The 20,951-nt window shown below is 50.2% G+C and overlaps 1 protein-coding gene across 5 annotated transcripts in view; it reads left to right on the plus strand.

The window, feature by feature from the left end:
• The window catches only part of RAP1GAP2 (RAP1 GTPase activating protein 2), a 227,803-nt gene that overhangs the window by 30,908 nt on the left and 175,944 nt on the right, over positions 1–20,951 (plus strand). For all 5 annotated transcript variants that reach the window (XM_080680772.1, XM_080680774.1, XM_080680776.1 and 2 more), the window contains one exon: positions 7,664–7,699. In XM_080680772.1, coding sequence (XP_080536898.1) covers positions 7,664–7,699 — 36 coding nt within the window. The remainder of the gene's footprint in view (positions 1–7,663; positions 7,700–20,951) is intronic.

Below are 20,951 nucleotides of genomic sequence, written 5' to 3' on the forward strand. Positions count from 1 at the left end.
AACCTGCTGGCCGGCATGGGCCTCCAAAACTTGAGGGACTGAGTGATGAGGAGAGGAGAGTGGGGGAGGGCATGGGCTCTTCTGGCCTCTCCAAGGTTCCCAGGTCTCAGTGGCCTCGAGGAAGTACAAGATGCTGTGAAGTTTGTGCTCTCCCTCCCGTGGTTTAGCAACCCCGAGTAAGAGTGGGGGAGTATGCTGGGAGTGAGTCCTGTTGGGTCTGCTTAGGTCTCCTGCCCACTCCTGAGCCAATCTCTGTGGCCAGGAGGGTGGATGTCCTGGTTGGCCAGGCCTGGCCAGGTGCTCCGCCAGGTGGGTGGAGTGCAGAGCTGCTTTGCTCAGAGAGAGGCCAAATGGATGTAGGGCAGGCAGGACCCAAGGTGACCATGGTACCTGTTCAGCATCCCCTGGGGGTGGGAGCCAGTGTTCTGATGCAAGCCCAGAGGGTGAGCCACGTGATCCTTCGCTTCCTGGTGGTGGTGCGGAGGGTGTGGCCTGAGCTGAGGACCACCTGGCTCCGCTGAGAGGCCAGTTGTCCCACACTCGCCCCTCATAGCCCTGGGCTGGGTCAGGACCCCGAAGCTGTTCTCACAGCCCACCCAGGCTGCTGCCCCTGCCCCCTGGAGGAGTCAAGAAAATAGAAATGTCTGTGCCATTTGTCCACAACCTGGAGGTCACCCTCTGGCACCACAGCAAGGCTCTGACTCCCCAAGTAGCAGTGGGCCCCAAACAGGAAGCTGCGGGGAGAGTGGGCCAGTGAGAGAGGCCATTGGTGGCAGCCACAGCAGCTTTGTTTCCCTTTCCCTCTGCTTGGGGGCGGGGCAGGGGCCTGGCGTCCCTTCTGTGTCCCCCTACCCTAGTCTGGTCCAGTGTATGTGCCACGCCCCTCTATGGGCTATTGCAGTGAACGCCTACTATGTACCTGGCATGCTCAGCGCTGGTGCACGAGGAGGCGAGGGCCCACCTTCAGTTCCAGCTGGAAAGAGCACTGCACACATGTGCTACCTCCCGCCCTGTTGCATCAAGTGTGGTACTGCTGGCTTCTGTCTAGAGACTCGAGGGGTCTGGGAAGTGCAGATCTGTGCCTGCGTATGGTACCTGTGAATGTATGTTGCAGGCATGTGGGCAATCTGAGCGTGTGCCTGGGTTGCACATGTATGTTGATGCATGTATGCGAGCATCACATGGGATGCATGTATGTGTATCATCATCCGTGCGTGAGCCTGTGTCTGATGGGGAGTTATATGTATATAAGATGTATGTAAGTGTGTCCAGGTGTCTGTTAATGAACTTGCATGTGAGTGTGCATATCTAATGACATGTGTGAGCATGCATGTACCTATATGTACAGAGGAATCATGTGTATACATGTGCACATGTATGTGTCCCATGCCACATGTGCACAGGGATCATTACAGATGTGAAGCTGGCTTTCCTGGTGTGTGCTAAGCCATGGTGGAGCAGGAAGGCAAAGGTCGCATCTTGGACAGTGGGTGTGAGGGGCCCCAGTCTGCAGGGCTCCCCCAGTGTCCCAGCCAGGTCTTCCTCCCGGCCAGGCCCAGTGTAGGAATCCTCTGCCCTCCTCCGGGTTCTGGGAAGCCAGGGCTGTTTGGGGCTGAGCTGCCAGCTTGGGCTGTGGTGTAATCTGCCCTCCGAGCCCCTTCCGGAGCTGCGGGTTCCTCTGGGCGTGGGGAAGCTGCCCTCTTCAACCTCCCCTGCTTGTCTCAGTGCCTCCCAGAACTCAGGACACACCTCCTGGCCCTGTGGCCTCACCCACAGGAAGTACAGGTTGTGGGGGCAGGCCATGGGGGAGGTGTCACACTGGGCGCCCCGCCCTACACTGGTGGCCCGTTGATTCTGCTGCACCGAGGCCCCCTTGCCGACAGCCCCAGGAACATCGCTTGGACCTGGGGCCCCGCGGCCACAACCATGTTTGGCAGGAAGCGCAGCGTGTCCTTTGGGGGCTTCGGATGGTGGGTGACAGGTTGGGAGTGGTTGAAGGGATGAGGGTGACTGTGCAGTCTTGTTGAGCACTGTGGGTGCCTGTGGGTACAGGGACCTCAGGTTATGCCTGAACCATGGGTCAGTGGGGGGCACTTTTAGATGCCAGCTGATGGAGATGGAGGATCCTGGCAGGGGCATCAGACACTATAAGTTTTCCTCACCCTCTGTTGGGTCTAATCTTCTAGGGAAGTTGGAAGTGTGTGTGTGTGTGTGTGTGTGTGTGTGTGTGTGTGTGTGTGTGATGTGTTCACATTTATGTGTAGGCATCTCTGTGATGATTGTGCATGTGTGTGTGCGTGCCTGAGATTGTGCGTGAAGTGTGCCTGTCAGTGTGAGGTGTGTGCCTGGCTGGGAGGGTGTGTCTATGCGTGAGCCCACGTGCACTCCCTTTGTTTCCGAGCAGGTGCCAATCTGTACCTCTGGCGCTCCGTACCTGTGTGTGTGCTTGTCTGTGCATGTGTGTAACGTTCCTGTCTGTGTCTTCTTTGTGACTTGGTGGCAGAAGGAGCCTGTGGCCAGCTGACCTTGGGGCTGCCTCCTCTCTGCAGGGGGTGAGCTGTGAGAGGAGGGGGCAGGCCTGAATCTCCAGGTCCCTCCTCTCTGTCCCCCAGCCTGGACAGCCAATCCTAGCTCTGTCCCAGCCTGAGCAGCTGGGTCTGTGCTAAGCCTATGGCCTGGTGCTCTGGGCCGCCTCTTGCCTCTAAGTTACTGTCTGGGACAAGGAATAGGCTTTTTCCTCCGCAGGGGCCAGAACATGGGGAGATGGAGGTCAAAGGCTTGTCTGGTCAGCAGCTGCTGGCAGCGTCTCCTCAGCTGGGGAGCGGGGTCTAGTGGTTTTCATTATCGGTTTCCTTTCAGCTTCTGGGCCTGGGGTGTTGTCAAAGCCAGGTTCCCGCTCTTGTAGAGAGGGTGGCCGCGGGGTGTCCTGGTGTAGAAGCTGGTGGGCTAATGGGGGCCCAAGAAGTGAGGGAGACCGGGAAGGAGGCCTGGGGGCTGGGAATAGAGGGCTCTGTTCCTTTGGCTGGTTCCTTGATCCCATATGCATGCAGCTCTCCATTTCCCCTTTCTCCTCTCTGAAAGCACTTCGCCTCCCATCCTCCGGCAGGAAGGCCTATGGGTGCTCTGTGTTTGGCAGATGAGGCCAGAGGATCGGAGCTGCCAGGAGTGGCCCATTGTGGCCTGGTGCCTGCTCATGGCCCTTCCTGACACTCACACCAAGGACTCCTATCCTGAGGCTGGGGTTTGTGCTCACATCCCTAGTCTGCTTCCTGGTCAGGGACAGTGTGTGAGGCTGGGCTGGGATCCATGTAGGGCTGGACCCTGGCAGTGATACGGTGTCCTCTGAGGCCCACCCTTCTGTGGGGGGCGTGGAGCAGAGAGGGACTGCTTGGCACAGCGTAAGCACTCAGGAGACGCTTACAGAATGACTAAGTCAGGCATTTGGTCCTGTTGAGCTTGAGAGAATGGCAGGGCTTCCTGGTAGGCTTGGAGGTTTGGGGATGGCTGTCAGCTGCGAGGGGATAGCCATTGGTTGGGGGCTCATTTACAGCTTCGTGGAGCCTGGTCTACTGCAGACAGTGAGCGGAATCTCGGGGGTGGTTACTTTAAAAGCCGCTTTGAATGCCAGAGGTAGGCCAGGTGGTGGGAGTGAACGGGATGAGGAGAAGGTCCTGGGAGAACCTGGGGACTTTGGCTTCCGGGAAGGGAAACGTCCAGTGTCACAGCCACTGCTCTGTCTTCTGTCTCAGCCCTGCCAAGGCCATAGGCCCCGCCCTCCGGGGCCACGCCCCACCGTGGGAACCCTGTATGGGTCAGGCTGCTGGGAGGTGTGGATGTGGGCAGGACGGGGTGCTGCGACCCAGAGTGCGGGCGGGTGGTGAGGTGGTTGAGCTGAGAGGGTGCCACACCAGCAGTGCAGGTTTAGTGCTGACTCCACCCTGACTCGTTGAGGAACTCAGATGGGACACTTCCCTTCTCTGGGTCTCAGTTTCTCCATGTGTAAGTGGGGGCTTTCTGCCTTGCCCACAGCACAGGATGTTGGAAGAATTAAAAGAGACTCCTTGAGAAAATATAAAATGTAAGGGCTTATCGTTTGGGGTTACAATTGGGTTGCTCTGGGTTACAAATATTACCGCAGAATTTGGGGATCTGACTCCTGGGTCCAACCTACCTTCCATGGCGGGTTGAATGGGAGAGGAGGAGGGCCGGCATCCCAGAGTGGGTTGGGGGCCAATGAGACCCCGGGGACCAGTTGTGAAAGCCCCACATGGGGTCCAGGAGGCACGTGGAGAAGAAGCTGGAGGGACCTGGGCCAGGAGCCGTGGGGTGTGGCTTGTTTTGCTGTTGGGAACTGACATCAAAAGGTGCTGGGAAAACTCTGGAACACCCCAAAGTTATTCCCAGGTCAAGACTCTTACTTATAATTTAAATGTTAGGAAGTTTGTAAAAATATATCAAGAGGTTTAGACATTTGACTAAATAGGATCATAAGTCATTATGAAGCAATCCTTAATCATCCATTTAACCAAAGTGTCAATGAAAGATTAAAAAAAAATACAGATGTTGACATAATTGTTAGCAAAACTTAGTTCTTACTATTGAGGAGATTCAGTTTTTTTTTTTAAAAAATAATCAAGGACCCAATTAAGACAACATAAAACACAAATTATTTTGATAAAATACCAAATCTTTGCTCTCTAGGCAGAAAATTTTTTCACAGTATCAGTAGCAGACCAACAGTCCTTTTAGCAGAGAGAGAAAACCAAACTCTAATTTTGCTTCAGCTTACTTTTGATACCTTGCTTACCTTGGTTCACAGTGTTTTTTCCAGATAAGGAACGAAGGTTGCAAAGTAAGAAGCTCAGGATATATGGGGACCTCGAGGAGAGAGGACTTAACCCCAAATCTATCGGTACTGCAGGCGAAGTCTGATGGCAAGAACGTGGCTTAGCTTCTTAGCCTCAAGAGGACTTTTAACATTCATTCTGAAGATTCCTGGAAAATTCCTGCAAAGCAGATTTAAAAGAGCCTATGTGGTTGACACTATTCTTGCTGGACTTAGACAAATAATCAGGCCAAGTTTATTGAAACTAGACTTATTTTGCAAATAAATTAGTCTGAATTTGACTGTTTTTGTTAAAAATGAGCGTCATCTTAGAAAATGGTTTCAGGAGAAACTGTAATATACTTTTGTGGATATTAGGTTCTAGTGCTGTTCATTGACTTTACAGTTAATTTTTTTTCTACTTGTAAATTGGACTGGATCCTGAATTTTTCTAATTTTCTTAAGTACTTGGCTGCAGCTCTCCAAACTAACATTTTCATTCTCCCATCCATTGGAAACATGGAACTAACACTGCCTGTTTCCCAAGACCATGCAAGCTCAGGTGGAACAGTTTGATGTAGATGTCAGAGAAATCACCACAACAGCTCCACTCTGGACAGTCTTTGTTCCAGCTGCAAAAGATCACCAGAGACATTCTCACTGAGACCAGGAGGCTCTATCAGACTGTGACTGTCACTCCATCAGAAGAGGATTACAGACAGGTGTCTAGAAGTCTTGACTACCTGCTTTCAAACCTAGAAACCAAAGTTACAGTCTGCTCCAATCATTAACCTTTGCTTTTCTTTTGTTTCCATAGAAATGCCTCTTATTATATACTAGAGGCCCGGTGCACGAAAATTCGTGCACTCGGGGGGAGGGTTCCTCAGCCCGGCCTGCACCCTCTCACAGTTGGGGACCCCTCAGGGGATGTCCACCTGCCAGCTTAGGGCCACTTCCCCGGGGGATTAGGCCTAAGCTGGCAGCCAGACATCCCTCTGGCAGCCAGGGAGCCCTTGGGGGATGTCTGACCTGGGGAGCGGGCCTAAGCCGTTAGCTGGACATTCTTAGCACCCCTGCCCTGGCCAGCCATGAGCTGGCTTCTGGCTGAGCCGTGCTCCCCCTGTAGAAGCACACTGACCACCAGGGGGCAGCTCCTGCATTGAGCGTCTGCCCCCCCGTTGGTCAGTGCACGTCATAGTGACCAGTTGTTCCTCCGTTAGGGTCAATTTGCATATTACCCTTTTATTATATAGGATTTGATTGCTTGCAAAAAAATTAAAAAGGGTGCTGGGAGTTCACTCAGAGTGAAAGGATCCCTCCACCTTGGTGCTGATTTGTGATTGCTGGGACCTCCCTTAAAAACTTTTAGGAGCACCCCATACCTTTCCCTTCTGAACTTTCACCACATGGCCCTGAGACCACTCCCCTGCCCCCGATGGCCCCAGCAGTCAAATATATGGGAAGAAGCTGTGGCAGTTCTGAGCTGGATGGACTTTCCAGGGTGGCTGAAAGAACTTTCCAGGGTTTCAGGAATCTTGGAGGTGTGGTGATTTTGGTGGCACTGATGGTGTTACTGATGCGGTGGTGACATTGATGGGGTGGTGACATTGACGGTGATGGTGACATTGATGGTGATGGTGGTGACATTGATGGTGATGATGGCACCAGTGTTGATGGTGATGGTGATACTGATGAGGTGGTGACACTGATGGGGTGGTGAAACTGATGGTGGTGACACTGATGGTGATGATGGCACCAGTGTTGATGGTGATGGTGATACTGATGAGGTGGTGACACTGATGGTGATGGTGGTGACACTGATGGTGATGATGGCACCAGTGTTGATGGTGATGGTGATACTGATGAGGTGGTGACACTGATGGGGTGGTGACACTGATGGTGATGGTGGTGACACTGATGGTGATGATGGCACCAGTGTTGATGGTGATGGTGACATTGATGGTGATGGTGACATTGATGGTGATGGTGACATTGATGATAATGGTGACACTGGTGGTGGTAGGGACACTGATGGTGACAGTAGTGGTTGTGACCCCTAAACAAGAGGAGACACCAGCAGTGGCAATCTTGCCTACCTTTCTGTCTCTGGAGAGAGAAAGGGGCCTTTTTTCCCAGCCATAAGGGCCGACATATGTAGGGGGTAAAAATAGAAGCTTAGCAGCGCTGCCTTGTCTTCCAGAGAGGCGCAGGCTGGGCGGAGGCGCTGGCTGCCAGGACAGTCTGCCGCAAACGTGATTTTCCCTGTGCTGAGCTCCTGGGCGTGACTGGTCCCACCTGCCCGTGCACCTGGAGCCTGCTGTCGGGTCTGTCCCAGCTGTGGAGCCTGTCTCCTTGGCTGGACTGGCAGTTCCCAGGGCAGGAGGGTCCTTGGTATTGTGGGGGGTGGGGAGACTGGCATCTTTTCAAAGCAGAATCCTAGGAAGTATCGATGTGTTGAATGTCCAGTTGCCAGTGACTGATGAATCTAGGTTTCAGAGTCTTCTTGTGGAATGGGGGCAATGAAGGGAGAGGCTGCCCAAAGTACTTACTATCCCTGGGTCTGGCGTCGGATACCTGGCTTCAGGCTGGGACATTGATTTTACCCTTCTGAGCCTCAGTTTCCTGACCTCTAAAAGGGAGAGAATAACTGTACCCACCTCATAGGGTTCTGTGTGGCTCCAGCCCTCCCAGAGCTCACTGCCCTCCCTTCTGGGGCTGGAGGAGAGCTCCCCGCTGGAGCAGCTGTCCCTGCAGGGCCTTCATCGGTCTAGTGGTCTGGACCTAGGGGGGAGCCTTCAGCCCTGGCACTGACCGAAGCCCTTGCTTTTCTCTTGGCAGGATCGACAAGACCATGCTGGCAAGCCTGAAGGTCAAGTAAGTAGCCACTTCCTATTATGTAGAGGTCAGAGGGCAGACCAGAGCTCTGCTGGGGCCCTCATTTCCCCGTAAGTTGTGGGAAACATGGGTGGGGCTGTTGCATTTGTCAGGTTCTCCTCCTCAGTCCGGGGGCTTCTGGACTGGAGGAGGCTGGTCAGGCTCTTGCTCCCTGGGGTATCTGGGGAGCAGCTGCTGGAAAGGAAGCAGTGGCACCAGAGTGGTGGGACTGTGTTTAGCGCCGTGACTTTTAGCCTACAACTTAGGGGTGTAAGAAAGAGAAATGTATTTCCTCCCTCCTTAGTTTTTATGGAAAGCCTTAGTCCCAGAGGCTGTCTTTGGGCATGCCCACCTACCTAAAACCGTGCTGTGTAATTCTAGGACACCATAAAACACCCCGGTGTGTGTGTGTGTGTGAGCAGTAGGTTATTGAGTCATCTGGTACCAGATGGTGCCATGCTGGTCGGCCTGGCCCTGGGGCTCTCCGAGGCTTCCAACACCAGATTCTGGGACTGGGAATTATCTGCTCCGTTTACCATGTGTGTCTGCTTGCCTGTCTGGGAAGCCCTGAGCAGACACACCTCCCTGCTCGAACCTCCCACTGCTCTTCCTCACCGCTGTTGTTCCTTATCTCTCCATATTTCTGGCCAATCTTGTCTGCATCCTGTTCCTCTTTCTCCCTTGAGACTTAAACAAAAGTCACTTCCACCTGCATCCCTCCTTTGGGCAATGAGTACTGACCAGTCACCTGCCCCCATGGAGTGAATTGAAAATGAGGGAAATTCTAGGAGGGAAAAATAGCATTGGTCATAAGCTCAAAATACTATTGTGCTGCACGGGAATTAGCTCACGCATGAACATCCCCCCTTCGGAGGCAGCTCCTTCTGCCTACAACTTCCCCATCTTAGCTGAAAGGTTTCCCAGGCCAGCCTTCCTCTGCCCTGCCGTTCAGTTGCCAGCACTGCCTGTGTATCCCCTGGGTACAGGTCTCTGGGCAAAGCACAGCCAGTCTTGAGGGTTGGCATATGAAGTGGTAAAAAATGAGGCCTCCCACTCTGGTTTGTTTTGTTCAGAAAGGCGAGGGTGGGCAGTTAGGGCAGGGATGCATGGGAAACTGTTCCTGCCCTCGGAAAACTTTTAGTCTCTTTGTAGATTTGATGTCAGAGGTGCAGTGGGAGCAGTCCTGGAAGACTGGCAGGAGGAGGTGGCGTCTTTAAAATATTTTTATTGATTTCAGAGAGGAAAGGAGAGGGAGAGACAGATAGAAACATCAATGATGAGAGAGAATCACTGATAGGCTGCCTCCTGCGCACCCCACACTGGGGATCGAACCCGCAACCCAGGCATGTGTCCTGACCGGGAATCAAACCGTGACTTCCTGGTTCATAGGTCGACGCTCAACCACTGAGCCATGCTGGCTGGGCAAGGAGGTGTCTTCTACTAGTAAAGCAACTTTTAAAGATGGGGCGGGACAATGGGCCCACCAGTGCATGCACATGGGATGCACATAGTCCAGCCCAGTGTTCAGGGCTAGTCACTCTCAGGCAAGGCACAACTTCTCTGGACTTCAGTTTCTGTATCCTTTGTCCAAAGGGCACAACAATGTTTGGCCTTCCTAGAGCTTCTTATCTGCCTATTGAATGAGATATGAGCATGAAGTGGAGATACTAAGGGGTGTAGAGTGGTACCAGTCTATTTTGTGGTGCTGTCTTGTGACATCTTGTTCAATTTCACAAGCATATATCAAGGGCATGTTTGCTTTAACTGAAGTTGATATATGTAACCTGGAAAGGAACTAGATACAAGGCGCAGTGAAGGGCTGGGGTCAAGGGCCATCGCTGAGATTGGGACCTCCGTGGGGTCTTTGGATACTTGGGGGACAGTCTGAGGGTTTAGGCCCTGGAGAGGTGGTGTTGAGATGGTTGTTTGAGACTGTGTAGGACCATGTTCCTACTGTACCTGGTTATGATTCTTTTGATTGCAAGAAACAAAACCTAGTTTAATCTGGTTAAGCAAAAGATGGAAATTAAAAAAAAGTATTTTTATTAATTTCAGAGAGGAAGGGAGAGGGAGAGAGAGAGAGAGAGAGAACCATTGATTGGCTGTCCCCTGCATGCCTCCTGCTGGATATTGAGCCCGCAACCCAGGCATGTGTCCTTGATTGGAATCAAACCTGGGACCCTTCAGTCTGTAGGCCAACGCTCTATCCACTGAGCCAAACTGGCTAGGGCAAAGATGGAATTTATGGAAAAGATTCCAGGGTGCCTCAGGGAACCCAGGGGGAGGAGAGGGAGTCGAGTTTGGGAAGGGCTGAACGGGAACTGGAAACCCATCCTCATCAAATCGTAGCTGGCTTCTTTGCAGAAGTTGATAAACTGATCCTAAAGTTTACATGGAAATTCAAGAATAATCTTGAAAAAGAATAATATAATTTTAAAATTTACTGCAAAGCTATAGTAATCACGACAGTTTGGTACAGGCACAGGGATAGACATACAGATCAATAGAATAGAATTTCAAGTCCAGAAATAAACCCTCACATTTGTGGTCAATTGATTTTCAATGAGTGTGCCATGACAATTCAATGGAGAAAAACAGTCTTTCCACAAATGGTGTTGGGACAACTGATAGCCCCATGCAATAGAATGAAACGGAACCCTTCTCTCACACCATATACAAAAATGAACTCAAAATGGATAAAAAACCTAAATGTAAGAGCTAAAACTAAAAACTCTTTTTTTAAAAAAAAAATAAATTTTATTGATTTTTTTTTTTTTTTACAGAGAGGAAGGTAAAGGGATAGAAAGTTAGAAACATCAATGAGAGAGAAACATCGATCAGCTGCCTCCTGCACACCCCCTACTGGGGATGTGCCCGCAACCAAGGTATATGCCCTTGACTGAATCGAACTTGGGACTCTTCAGTCTGCAGACCGACGCTCTAGCCACTGAGCCAAACCGGTTAGGGCAAACTAAAAACTTTTAGCAGAAACATAGATAAAAATCATTGTGACCTTAAATAAACCATTGTTTTTTTTATTTTTAAATATTTTTTTATTGTTTGAAATACTACATATATTAGTACATATATCTCCTTTTTTCTCCCATTGACCTTCCCCCAGCCTCCCCTAACCCCTGTCGCATGCCCTCATCCCACTCCCTCAGTGTCTTGTGTCCATTGTTGTGCTTACATGCATGCATACAAGTCCTTTGATTGATCTATTTCTCTCCCTCCCCAACACTCCCCAGCCTTCCTGCTGTAATTTGACAGTCTGTTTGGTGCTTTACTGCCTCTGTATCTATCTTTTTGTTCATCAGTTTATAATGTTTTTCATTATCCCCAAATGAGTGAGATCATGTGGTATTTTTCTTTCCTTGCCTGGCTTATTTCACTTAACATAATGCTCTCCAGGTCCATCCATGCTGCTGCAAATGGTAAGAATTCCTTCTTTTTTATAGCGGCGTAGTATTCCATTGTGTAGCTGTACCATAGTTTTCTAATCCACTCATCTGCTGATGGGCATTTAGGCTGTTTCCAAATCTTAGCTATGGTGAATTGTGCTGCTATGAACATAGGGGTGCATATATCCTTTCTGATTGGTGTTTCTAGTTTCTTGGGATATATTCCTAGAAGTGGGATTACTGGGTCAAATGTCAGTTCCATTTTTAGTTTTTTGAGGAAACTCCATACTGTTCTCCAGAGTGGCTGCACCAGTCTGCATTCCCACCAGCAGTGCAAAAGAGTTCCTTTTTCTCCGCATCCTCGCCAGCACTTGTCGTTTGTTGATTTGTTGATGGTTGCCATTTTGACAGGTGTGAGATGGTACCGCATTGTCGTTTTGATTTGCATCTCTCGGATAATTAGTGACTTTGAGCATGTTTTCTTTTTTTAAAAAAAAATTTATTTTATTTATTTTTTTATTTATTAAGATATTATATGTGTACATATCTTACCGTTGCCCCCACCCCCACCCCCACCCCCACCCCCACCCCCACCCCCACCCCCACCCCACTCCCATACATGCCCTCACCCGCCAATGTTTTGCATCCGTTGGTTATTCTTTTTTTTTTTTTTTTTTAATATTTTATTGATTTTTTACAGAGAGGAAGAGAGAGGGATAGAGAGCCAGAAACATCGATGAGAGAGAGACATCGATCAGCTGCCTCCTGCACGCCCCCCACCGGGGATGTGCCCACAACCCAGGTACATGCCCTTGACCGGAATCGAACCCGGGACCCTTGAGTCCGCAGGCCAACGCTCTATCCACTGAGCCAAACCGGTTTCGGCCCGTTGGTTATTCTTATATGCATGCATATAAGTCCTTTGGTTGATCTCTTATTTCCCCCAACTCTCCCTAACCTTCCTGCTATAATTTGACAGTCTGTTTGATGCTTTACTGCCTCTGTATCTATCTTTTTGTTCATCAGTTTATAATGTTTTTCATTATCCCCAAATGAGTGAGATCATGTGGTATTTTTCTTTCATTGACTGGCTTATTTCACTTAGCATAATGTTCTCTAATTCCATCCAGGTTGCTACAAATGGTAAGAATTCCTTCTTTTTTATGGCAGCATAGTATTCCATTGTGTAGATGTACCATAGTTTTCTGATCCAGTCATCTGCTGATGGGCACCTAGGCTGTTTCCAAATCTTAGCTATGGTGAATTGTGCTGCTATGAACATAGGGGTGCATATATCCTTTCTGATTGGTGTTTCTAGTTTCTTGGGATATATTCCTAGAAGTGGGATTACTGGGTCAAATGTCAGTTCCATTTTTAGTTTTTTGAGGAAACTCCATACTGTTCTCCAGAGTGGCTGCACCAGTCTGCATTCCCACCAGCAGTGCACGAGGGTTCCTTTTTCTCCGCATCCTCGCCAGCACTTGTTTGTTGATTTGTTGATGGTTGCCATTCTGACAGGTGTGAGATGGTACCGCATTGTCGTTTTGATTTGCATCTCTCAGATAATTAGTGACTTTGAATATGTTTTCATATGTCTCTTGGCCTTCCTTCTGTCTTCTTTCAAAAAGATTCTATTTAGGTCTGTTGCCCATTTTTTTATTGGATCATTTATCTTCCTTTTATTAAGTTGTATAAGTTCCCTGTAGATGTTGGAGATTAAACCTTTATCAGTGATAACATTTGCAAATATGTTCTACCATACAGTGGGGTTTCTTGTTGTTTTGTTGATGGTTTCTTTTGCTGTGCAAAAGCTTTCTATTTTGATGTAGTCCCATTTGTTTATTTTCTCTTTAGCTTCCATTGCCCTAGGAGCGGTATCGCTGAAGAAATTGCTTCGGCATATGTCTGAGATTTCTCTGCCTGTGGATTCCGCTAGTATTTTTATGGTTTCCCATCTTATGTTTAAGTCCTGTATCCATTTTGAGTTAATTTTGTGTATGGTGTAAGTTGATGGTCTAGTTTCATTTTTTTGCATGTATCTGTCCAATTTTCCCAACACCATTTATTGAAGAGACTGTCCTGACTCCATTGTATGTTCATGCCTCCTTTGTCAAATATTAATTGAGCATAGTGGTTTGGGTCGATATCTGGATTCTTTATTCTATTCCATTGGTCTATATGTCTGTTCCTGTGCCAGTACCAGGCTGTTTTGAGAACAGTGGCTTTGTAATAACAGCTTGAAATCTGGTATTGAGATCCCACCTGCTTTATTCTTCTTTCTCAGGATTGCTGTGGCTATTCGGGGTCTTTTTTTATTCCAGATGAATTTTTGGAGAGTTCTTTCTAGGTCTGTGAAATATGCCGTTGGTATTTTAATGGGGAGTGCATTGAATCTATAGATTACTTTGGGTAGTATGGACATTTTAATGATGTTGATTCTACCAATCCATGAACATGGTATGTTCTTCCATCGGTTTACGTCTTCTTCTATCTCTTTTTTCAGTGTCCTGTAGTTTTCAGCGTATAGGTCTTTTACCTCCTTAGTTAAGTTTATTCCTAGGTATCTTAATTTTTTTAGTGCGATGGTAAATGGGATTGCTTTTTTATTCTCTCTTTCTGTAAGTTCACTATTGGTGTATAGAAATGCCATAGATTTCTTGGCGTTAATTTTGTATCCTGCTACATTGCCGAATTCATTTATTAAGTCTCTTTGTTTTTTGATGGAGTCTTTCGGGTTTTTTATGTACAATATCATGTCATCTGCAAATAAGGACAGCTTTACTTCTTTTCCAATTTGGATGCCTTTATTTCTTCTTCTTGTCTAATTGCAATGGCTAATACTTCCAGTGCTATATCGAACAGGAGTGGTGAGAGCGGGCATCCCTGTCTTGTTCCTGTTCTTAGGGGAAATGGTTTTAGTTTTTGCCCATTGAGTATGATGTTAGCTGTGGGTTTATCATATATGGCTTTTCTTATGTTGAGGTATGATCCTTCTATTCCCACCTTGTTGAGAGTTTTTATCAAGAAAGGGTGTTGGATTTTGTCAAATGCTTTTTCTGCATCAATTGATATGACTACATGATTTTTATCTCTCAATTTGTTTATGGGATGTATCACATTTATTGATGCGGATATTGTACCATCCTTGCATCCCTGGGATAAATCCTACTTGGTCATGATCTTTCTGATGTACTGCTGGATCCGATTTGCTAGAATTTTGTTGAGGATTTTGGCATCTATGTTCATGAGGGATATTGGCCTGTAATTATCTTTCATTGTGTTGTCTTTATCTGGCTTTGGTATTAGGGTGATGCTGGCTTCATTGAAGGAGCTTGGAAGTGTTCCTTCCTCTTGAATTTTTTGGAATAGTCTGAGGAGGATAGGTTTTAGTTCTTCCTTGAATGTTTGGTAAAACTCCTCTGTGAAGCTGTCTGGCCCCGGGCTTTTGTTTGCTGGAAGCTTTTTGATGACTGCTTCAATTTCTTCCATAGTTATTGGCCTATTGAGATGTTTAGATTCTTCCTGATTGAGTTTTGGAAGGTTATATTTTTCTAGGAATATATCCATTTCCTCCAGGTTGTCCAGTTTGTTGGAATAGAGTTGTTCATAGTATTTTTTAACAATCCTTTGTATTTCGGTGGGGAACCATTGGTTTTTTTAGATGTGACACCAAAAACACAAGCAACAACAATAATAACCGATCGATAAATTGAACTTCATTAAAATGAAGAACTTTTGTGTTATAAAGGATGCCATTAAGAAAGTGAAAAGACAACTCACAGAATGGGTGAAAATATTTGCAAATCACAGATAGGAGCTTGTACCTAAAATACATAAAGAACTCTTATAGCTCAATAATTCAAAGACAACCCAATTAAAAAAACGGACCAAGGATCTGAAGAGGCCTTTTCCCAAAGGAGATCTGCAAATGGGCAATGAGCACATGAAAAGGTGCTCAACATCACCAGCCATCAGGGACATGCAAGTCAAAGCCACAGTGAGATGCTGCTTCACACCCACTCAAATGACTATAATTAAAAAAGACATAATAACTAGTGTTGGTGAGGATGTGGAGAAATTGCCACCCTTACACATTGCTGGTGGCAATATAAAATGGTGCAGCTGCTTTGGAAAAACAATAAGGTAGTTTCTCAAAAGGTTAAACATAGAATTATCATCAGACCAGCAACTCCATTTTTAAATATAGATCCAAGAGAAATGAAAATGTATGCTCATGCAGAAACTTGTACACGAATGTTCATAGCAGCATTATTAATAGTAGCCCAAAGTGAAAATAACCCAACTGTTCATCAGCAGATGAATGGAAAAACAAAATATGGCACATCTATGCAATGCATATTATTTGGCCATAAGAAGGAATGAAGTACTGATACATGCTACAACATAGATGAGATGACTGTCACCCAGGACTGGCTGCCGTGGGACTGGGTGAGCACGGGGTTGGCTCAGTGCAGCCTGTCTCCATTGCTGGGGGCACAGTGTCATGCACAGCCCCAATGATGAAGAGATCTAGAACCTCTGCCTTGTAGAAATGACATCTCTGAATAGAGAGAAAACTTGTGATGGAGCCGAGAGGGGACGGTCCTATTACTTCTTCCTCAGGAGAGGGGTGGAGAGGGCCGGGAGGAACTGTCTTCCCCACAGCCTGGCTGGGCAGTATTTCAGCTGGTGGTTTGACCAGAAGATGACACCACACAGTCACGTTTACTCTAGCTTTCAGATTCCACCAGCTCAGAATTCAAAATCCAATTAGAAATGAGGTGACCACATAGGGCAGGAGCAGACCCCTGGGGTCCCTGATGGCAGCTGCTGGAGCCATTGTGCACGCAGGATTGGGGAGCAGGGGTTGTTGTTGCTTCTAGAAAGCTCAGATCTCTTGCCATGTCATAGCCCTTTTACACTCAGGGCTTCCATTCCCATCCTATGAGAATGATGCATAGATGATTACCTCTGCGGATATCTGCTTCTCCTGGGGCTTCTCCTGGTTCTCTCAGTGTTGTTAACAAGGTCACCTGCTCATGTTGGGGGGCGAGAGCAGAACCAGTGTCATGGATCAAGTCTGTGCATCCAGCTCACCAGCCTTCTTTTCTTCTAGAAAGCCCATCCCTCCACAGTCTACCTCTCAGTCCCAGTTTAATGGCTTTTTTCATGTGCTGGTTGAGGGCCATGATCACCAGTCCATCTTCCACCAGCTCTTGGTTTACTGTGGATTACAAGAATCCTTGAGGCGCCACAAAGATGTTCTAGATCTAGAACCTTCTGGGAATGCTCCATCTTAGTCAACTCCTCTCTTACACACCTAGGACATGTGCTGAGTGTTTGCTGGGGTTGTTAAGGAGAGCTTGATTTTGGCGGGGGAGGGGGAAAGGGATGAAAGGCTGAATCAGTTCAGCTCACATTTACCTGGCACCTATATTCCAAGCCCAGTGGCAGGTCCTAGGATTGTGGGGAAGCAAAGATGAAAAAGACAGTCTCTGCTATGAATCCTACATCCCCGCAGGGAGACAGACATGTAGACAGACAATCCCAATGGAATGTGACAGGTGCTCACAGAGATGTTCTCAGAGAGGATGGAGGGGGCTTCCTGGAGTCTTGGCACTGCCTGGCTGTCTCCAAGGGTGAGCGAGGTCAGGCCAGAGAAGAGAGGCGCTCCCCAGCTGCCGTGCGCCCAGGCAGCGGGGCAGGAGGGATCTGGGTGCGGTTATTATCATCAGACAGAAAGCGGGTTAGAGTGCCGGGACAGGAGGGGCTATGCCTAGGAGTGTAGGAGGGCTGTGAGGAGGCCTGGGCTGGCTTTTCAGGGCCAGCGAAGGGTTTTAAGCTGGAGAATAATGTGGCCACATTTGAGTCTGGAAGCCCCCAGACTGCCCTCTGCCAACTCATTGGAGAGGTTGGCGGCCAGGACAGGGGCTGTGGGGTTGGGGAGAGTGGACTGACTGGGAAGCCATCAGGGTGGTGAAGTCCCCAGCTTGGAGCTGGTTTGGGTGTGGGAGGTGAGGGCACGGGAGGTCAAGGTGAAGACGGTCGTGTTTCCGAGTGAGCCCTTGGTCCCATCTATGGAGACTGAATATACAATCTCTGTTCCTTTTTTGCTACTATCACCTCCTGTGTGGCTGGCTTAGATCCTGACCCTTCTACCTACCTCTTCGCCCCACCCCCCCAGAAGGGTCAGAGGAGAGAATGCAGGCAGGCAGAGCTGATGGGGGTCCTGGACTCTGGCCCCGCCCTGCTTGGCTCCTGGAGTGCCTTTGGCAGGTGAGCTCCAGGTCAGTAGTGGCTGCCCTTGAAACTGACAGCTGGCCAGACTGGGCCCTCAGGGAACCTACTTCCAGACACATTCCAGGTGGGGCCAAGGGGAAAGTCGGTTTCTGTCCCAAGTATCAGGCCCTGGTCCACTGGTTTCTTTAGGATGGGCCTTGAGCCTGAGAACAGTGTGTAGAAGGCGTGTGTAGGCATGTGGTATGCTTGCCTGTGCAGGTGGACATGAGCTTTGAGGGCCCACGTGGGTGATTGTGTGGTGCCTTTTTTGGCTTTAGTGAGTTCCTATGGTAACCACAAACATGTCTGTTTTGGGATCTGGAGTCCGCGGGGTGTGAGTGGCTACAGGGAGAAGCAAGGCGGGCGGGTGCTTAGCTGGCAGTTGGGCTGTGGCCTGATTTCACTGCCAGGCACTGGGGAAGCACTGGAGGGGCCACTGCCAGGCAGCAAGGGCTGCAAACTCCAGGGACTTGTGTGCTCCTGGCCCGCGTCCCAGCCAGTCCCTGACATGCCCAGGAAGCCCTGGTGAGTCCCTGTTCTGATTTCTTGATGGACAAAGCTCCCTGGGTCTTCACCAGGTCTGGTGGGTATCTGCTGATGGGCAGGCAGGGAGCCAGCTGGCAGCTCTGCCCAGTAGGTGCTGGGCATTGGGCTCTTCTGAGATGGGCGTGGGACTGCAGGCTGGAGGCTCCGTTTACCCTGGGGCCCTGTGTGAGCGCATCCCTGTGCTGCAGAACTGAGTGGTACTTGTTGATCCCATGGGACAGGGCTGACTGTGTTATTGTGGGAGACAAAGGCAGGGGTGCAGGAGAACAGCATGCGCGGGGAGGGGAGGGGGCGGTGTCAATGGTCCCTCAGCTCATTCAGCTCCCCAAAGGAGCCCTTGTGGACCCCAGGTCTCTGGCCATGCATCAGTTTCTCCGCAGGTCTCACCAGGCCCAGAGGCCTACTGGCCTCGCCTGGATGGGAAGACTCGGGGGCCTGTGGAGAAGAGGCCAGAGGGCTCAGCCCAGCTCACCAGGCGCTGGATCTGGCCAGGGCTGGGAAGAGGCTACCGCTGGGCTTTGGGGAGCAGCTCAGACTCCCACATGTGCATCCCTTGTGCTTCCTGTTCACACACTATGGACCTCTTGGTGCGCTGGGATCCGCCCGGCCTGTTTGGAGAGGCTCATGATGGACAGGGGCCCCGGCAGCACTCGGAGGAGTCTGGGCGTGTGTGTGGGGTGCTTGCTTTTATTCCTTCCTTTTATTCCTGCTCCTCTAGGGCTGGGAGCAGGGAGTGGGGAGGGGAGGGTCAGGAGGGGGTGCTGGGCATTGGGCCCCTTCTGAGATGGGTGTGGGGCTGCGGGCAGGAGGCTCTGTTTTCCTGGGGCCCAGCTGCTCCCTCTGCCTCTGGGGCCTTGGGACAGGGTGGGCAAGCCCAGTGGACATGAGGATGGACAGCTAGAGGTCATGGCCTCAACCTCCCTGTTCACAGATCAGCGCAGGAGACTGAGATGGCCCAGCACGGAAGCGGTGGGTGCGGGATCGGGACACGAGAGGCCGGCAGCTCTTGTCTCTCTGCAGCGCCTGGCCCCTTCCTGCTCCTCCTAGTCCTCCATCTCCGCAGTCCTCCTGGCTGAGGACCTCATCTTTTCTTCTGAAGACAGACCTGCTGTCTGCAAGGATCTGTCGGGCCCCGAGTACCACTGTGTTGAGGCCCCGGGTGCTGGCGAGCTGCCTCGGTGCTCTGCTGAGCGCCACCTGCCTCACCAAGCCTTCCACTGAACCAGAGAAGCTGAACATTTGGAGTTTTAGCCGAATCTTGACAATTAGCTCAAGAATGAAAAAAACAAAGCCCTATGTGGCCTATCCTGCAGGCCCGGGTCCACCCCTGGGGTCGCCAGCGTCCCACCTTGCTCCCATGCGCCTGGCATCCCTCTCCGCATCCCTCTCAGCAGGTTACCGCAGCGTCACCTTTCACCCCACGCCCAGCTCTCTCTCCCCCCTGGCGACTCCCCAGTCCCTCTCCCCAGTCACCCATGCTCTCGTCCCTCAACTGCTGACTGGTCACTTCCTGCTCTCTCCCTAGATTGGACTCACTCTCAATGAACCTTTTCTCTCTTCCAAATCTAGTTCTTTCTCCGTCAGTGGGTTGCCATGGGGTTTGGTCCCCCTCCCGCCCCCCTCCTGGTTTAGGCCCATTATCTCCTGCCCAGACGTTGACAAAGTCTGTCTCATTAGCCTCCTCCTCGGGGCTGGCAGCTCTGACTAACTCATTATCCCCAGGCCGGCTCTGGCTCTGCCCTCCGTGCTCCGAGGAGGCCCGACCTGCCGTGTCCACCGCAGACCTTGTTCAGGCTGATTCCCCACAGGCTTGTCCCTCAGACCCTGGTGTACGGCGGCGCCACTCCCTGTCGGTGGGGGCTGCGCAGTCTTTGGTGGTGGTGACTCCCCAGTGACTTCTCTTTCCGGCACTGGCATCACTCCCTGTCTGGTCCACACCAGATAGTTTGAGCCTCTCCCTCTCCCCCAAGCAGCAGCTCCTACACCTTCCTGCCCCTTGCTATCACCCAGGAGGCTTTGTACAAGGCCTGGTGCCCAGGTTGTACTCATTCCAGAACTGGAAGACAGAATGTCCGGGGTAGGACCAGCGTCTGTACCGTTTAAAGATCCCGTCTGCGTGGCAGCGATAATAAAAAATGTCTCCAGACATTGCCATTTCTGGGGCAAATGTAGAAGCTCCCCGACCCCGCCGAGAACGGCTGAGAGCAGGCCAGGTTCACCTTGTCAGCATTCTAAAATCTGCACAGAAGAAAAGGCCACCAACCATGAATCCATCTTAGTGGCCAGGCAGCCCATGTTGAAATCCTGACTCTACCAGCTGGGTGACCTTGGGCAAATTACTTGACCTCTCTGTGCCTCAGCACAACTCTAGTTTTTCTCTTTCTCTTCTTTATTTCTTCTAACTGTGTCTCCTGTTGACCTTTGGCTCCAGCTCGATGATGCGACTTGCTTTCTGGTACTTTGTTTTCTGGCACCTTTCAGCCTGGACATCTTTGCTTGTGCTGTTTCCTGGCGTGAAGTGCCATTACTTCTTCCTCCTCCGTCAGCACCACTGTGCCCATCCTTCCAGGATCAGCCTAGAGGCTGCCTCCTCTACGAGCACCTCCTTCCCCGGGAGAACCAGGTGCTTCCTTCCTCATGCTCCCGGAGCAGCTAGAACCTCGGGGCTCATGCTAGCTCTTCCTGCCTTGCGGTGTCCTTCTCCCCTGGGGGTCAGAGGCAGTGGGAGCCTCTGGGGTGCCCCGTCCAGGCTGCACCACTGTTTTGTTGTGCAGGTGAGGTGCTGACCCCTCCCTGCTTGGGCTGGGCTGTGAACCAGCAGGTAACCGCAGCGTCACCTTTCACCCCACGCCCAGCTCATTCTGAGAGGGTGGAGTGGGCGGAAATCCGTGCCTGGCAGGCCACAAAGCCACAAAACTGACTTTCGGAGCCCTGCCCTGGGAGGTGCATGTGACACGGCGGTCATGGCTACCTTGTTGGTTGTCTTGCCACTAGCAGATGCCATCAGGAATTGAAGAACTTTGGGC

The sequence above is a fragment of the Plecotus auritus genome (assembly GCF_963455305.1).
Source record: "Plecotus auritus genome assembly, chromosome: 7".
Classification (NCBI taxonomy): Eukaryota; Metazoa; Chordata; class Mammalia; order Chiroptera; family Vespertilionidae; genus Plecotus; species Plecotus auritus.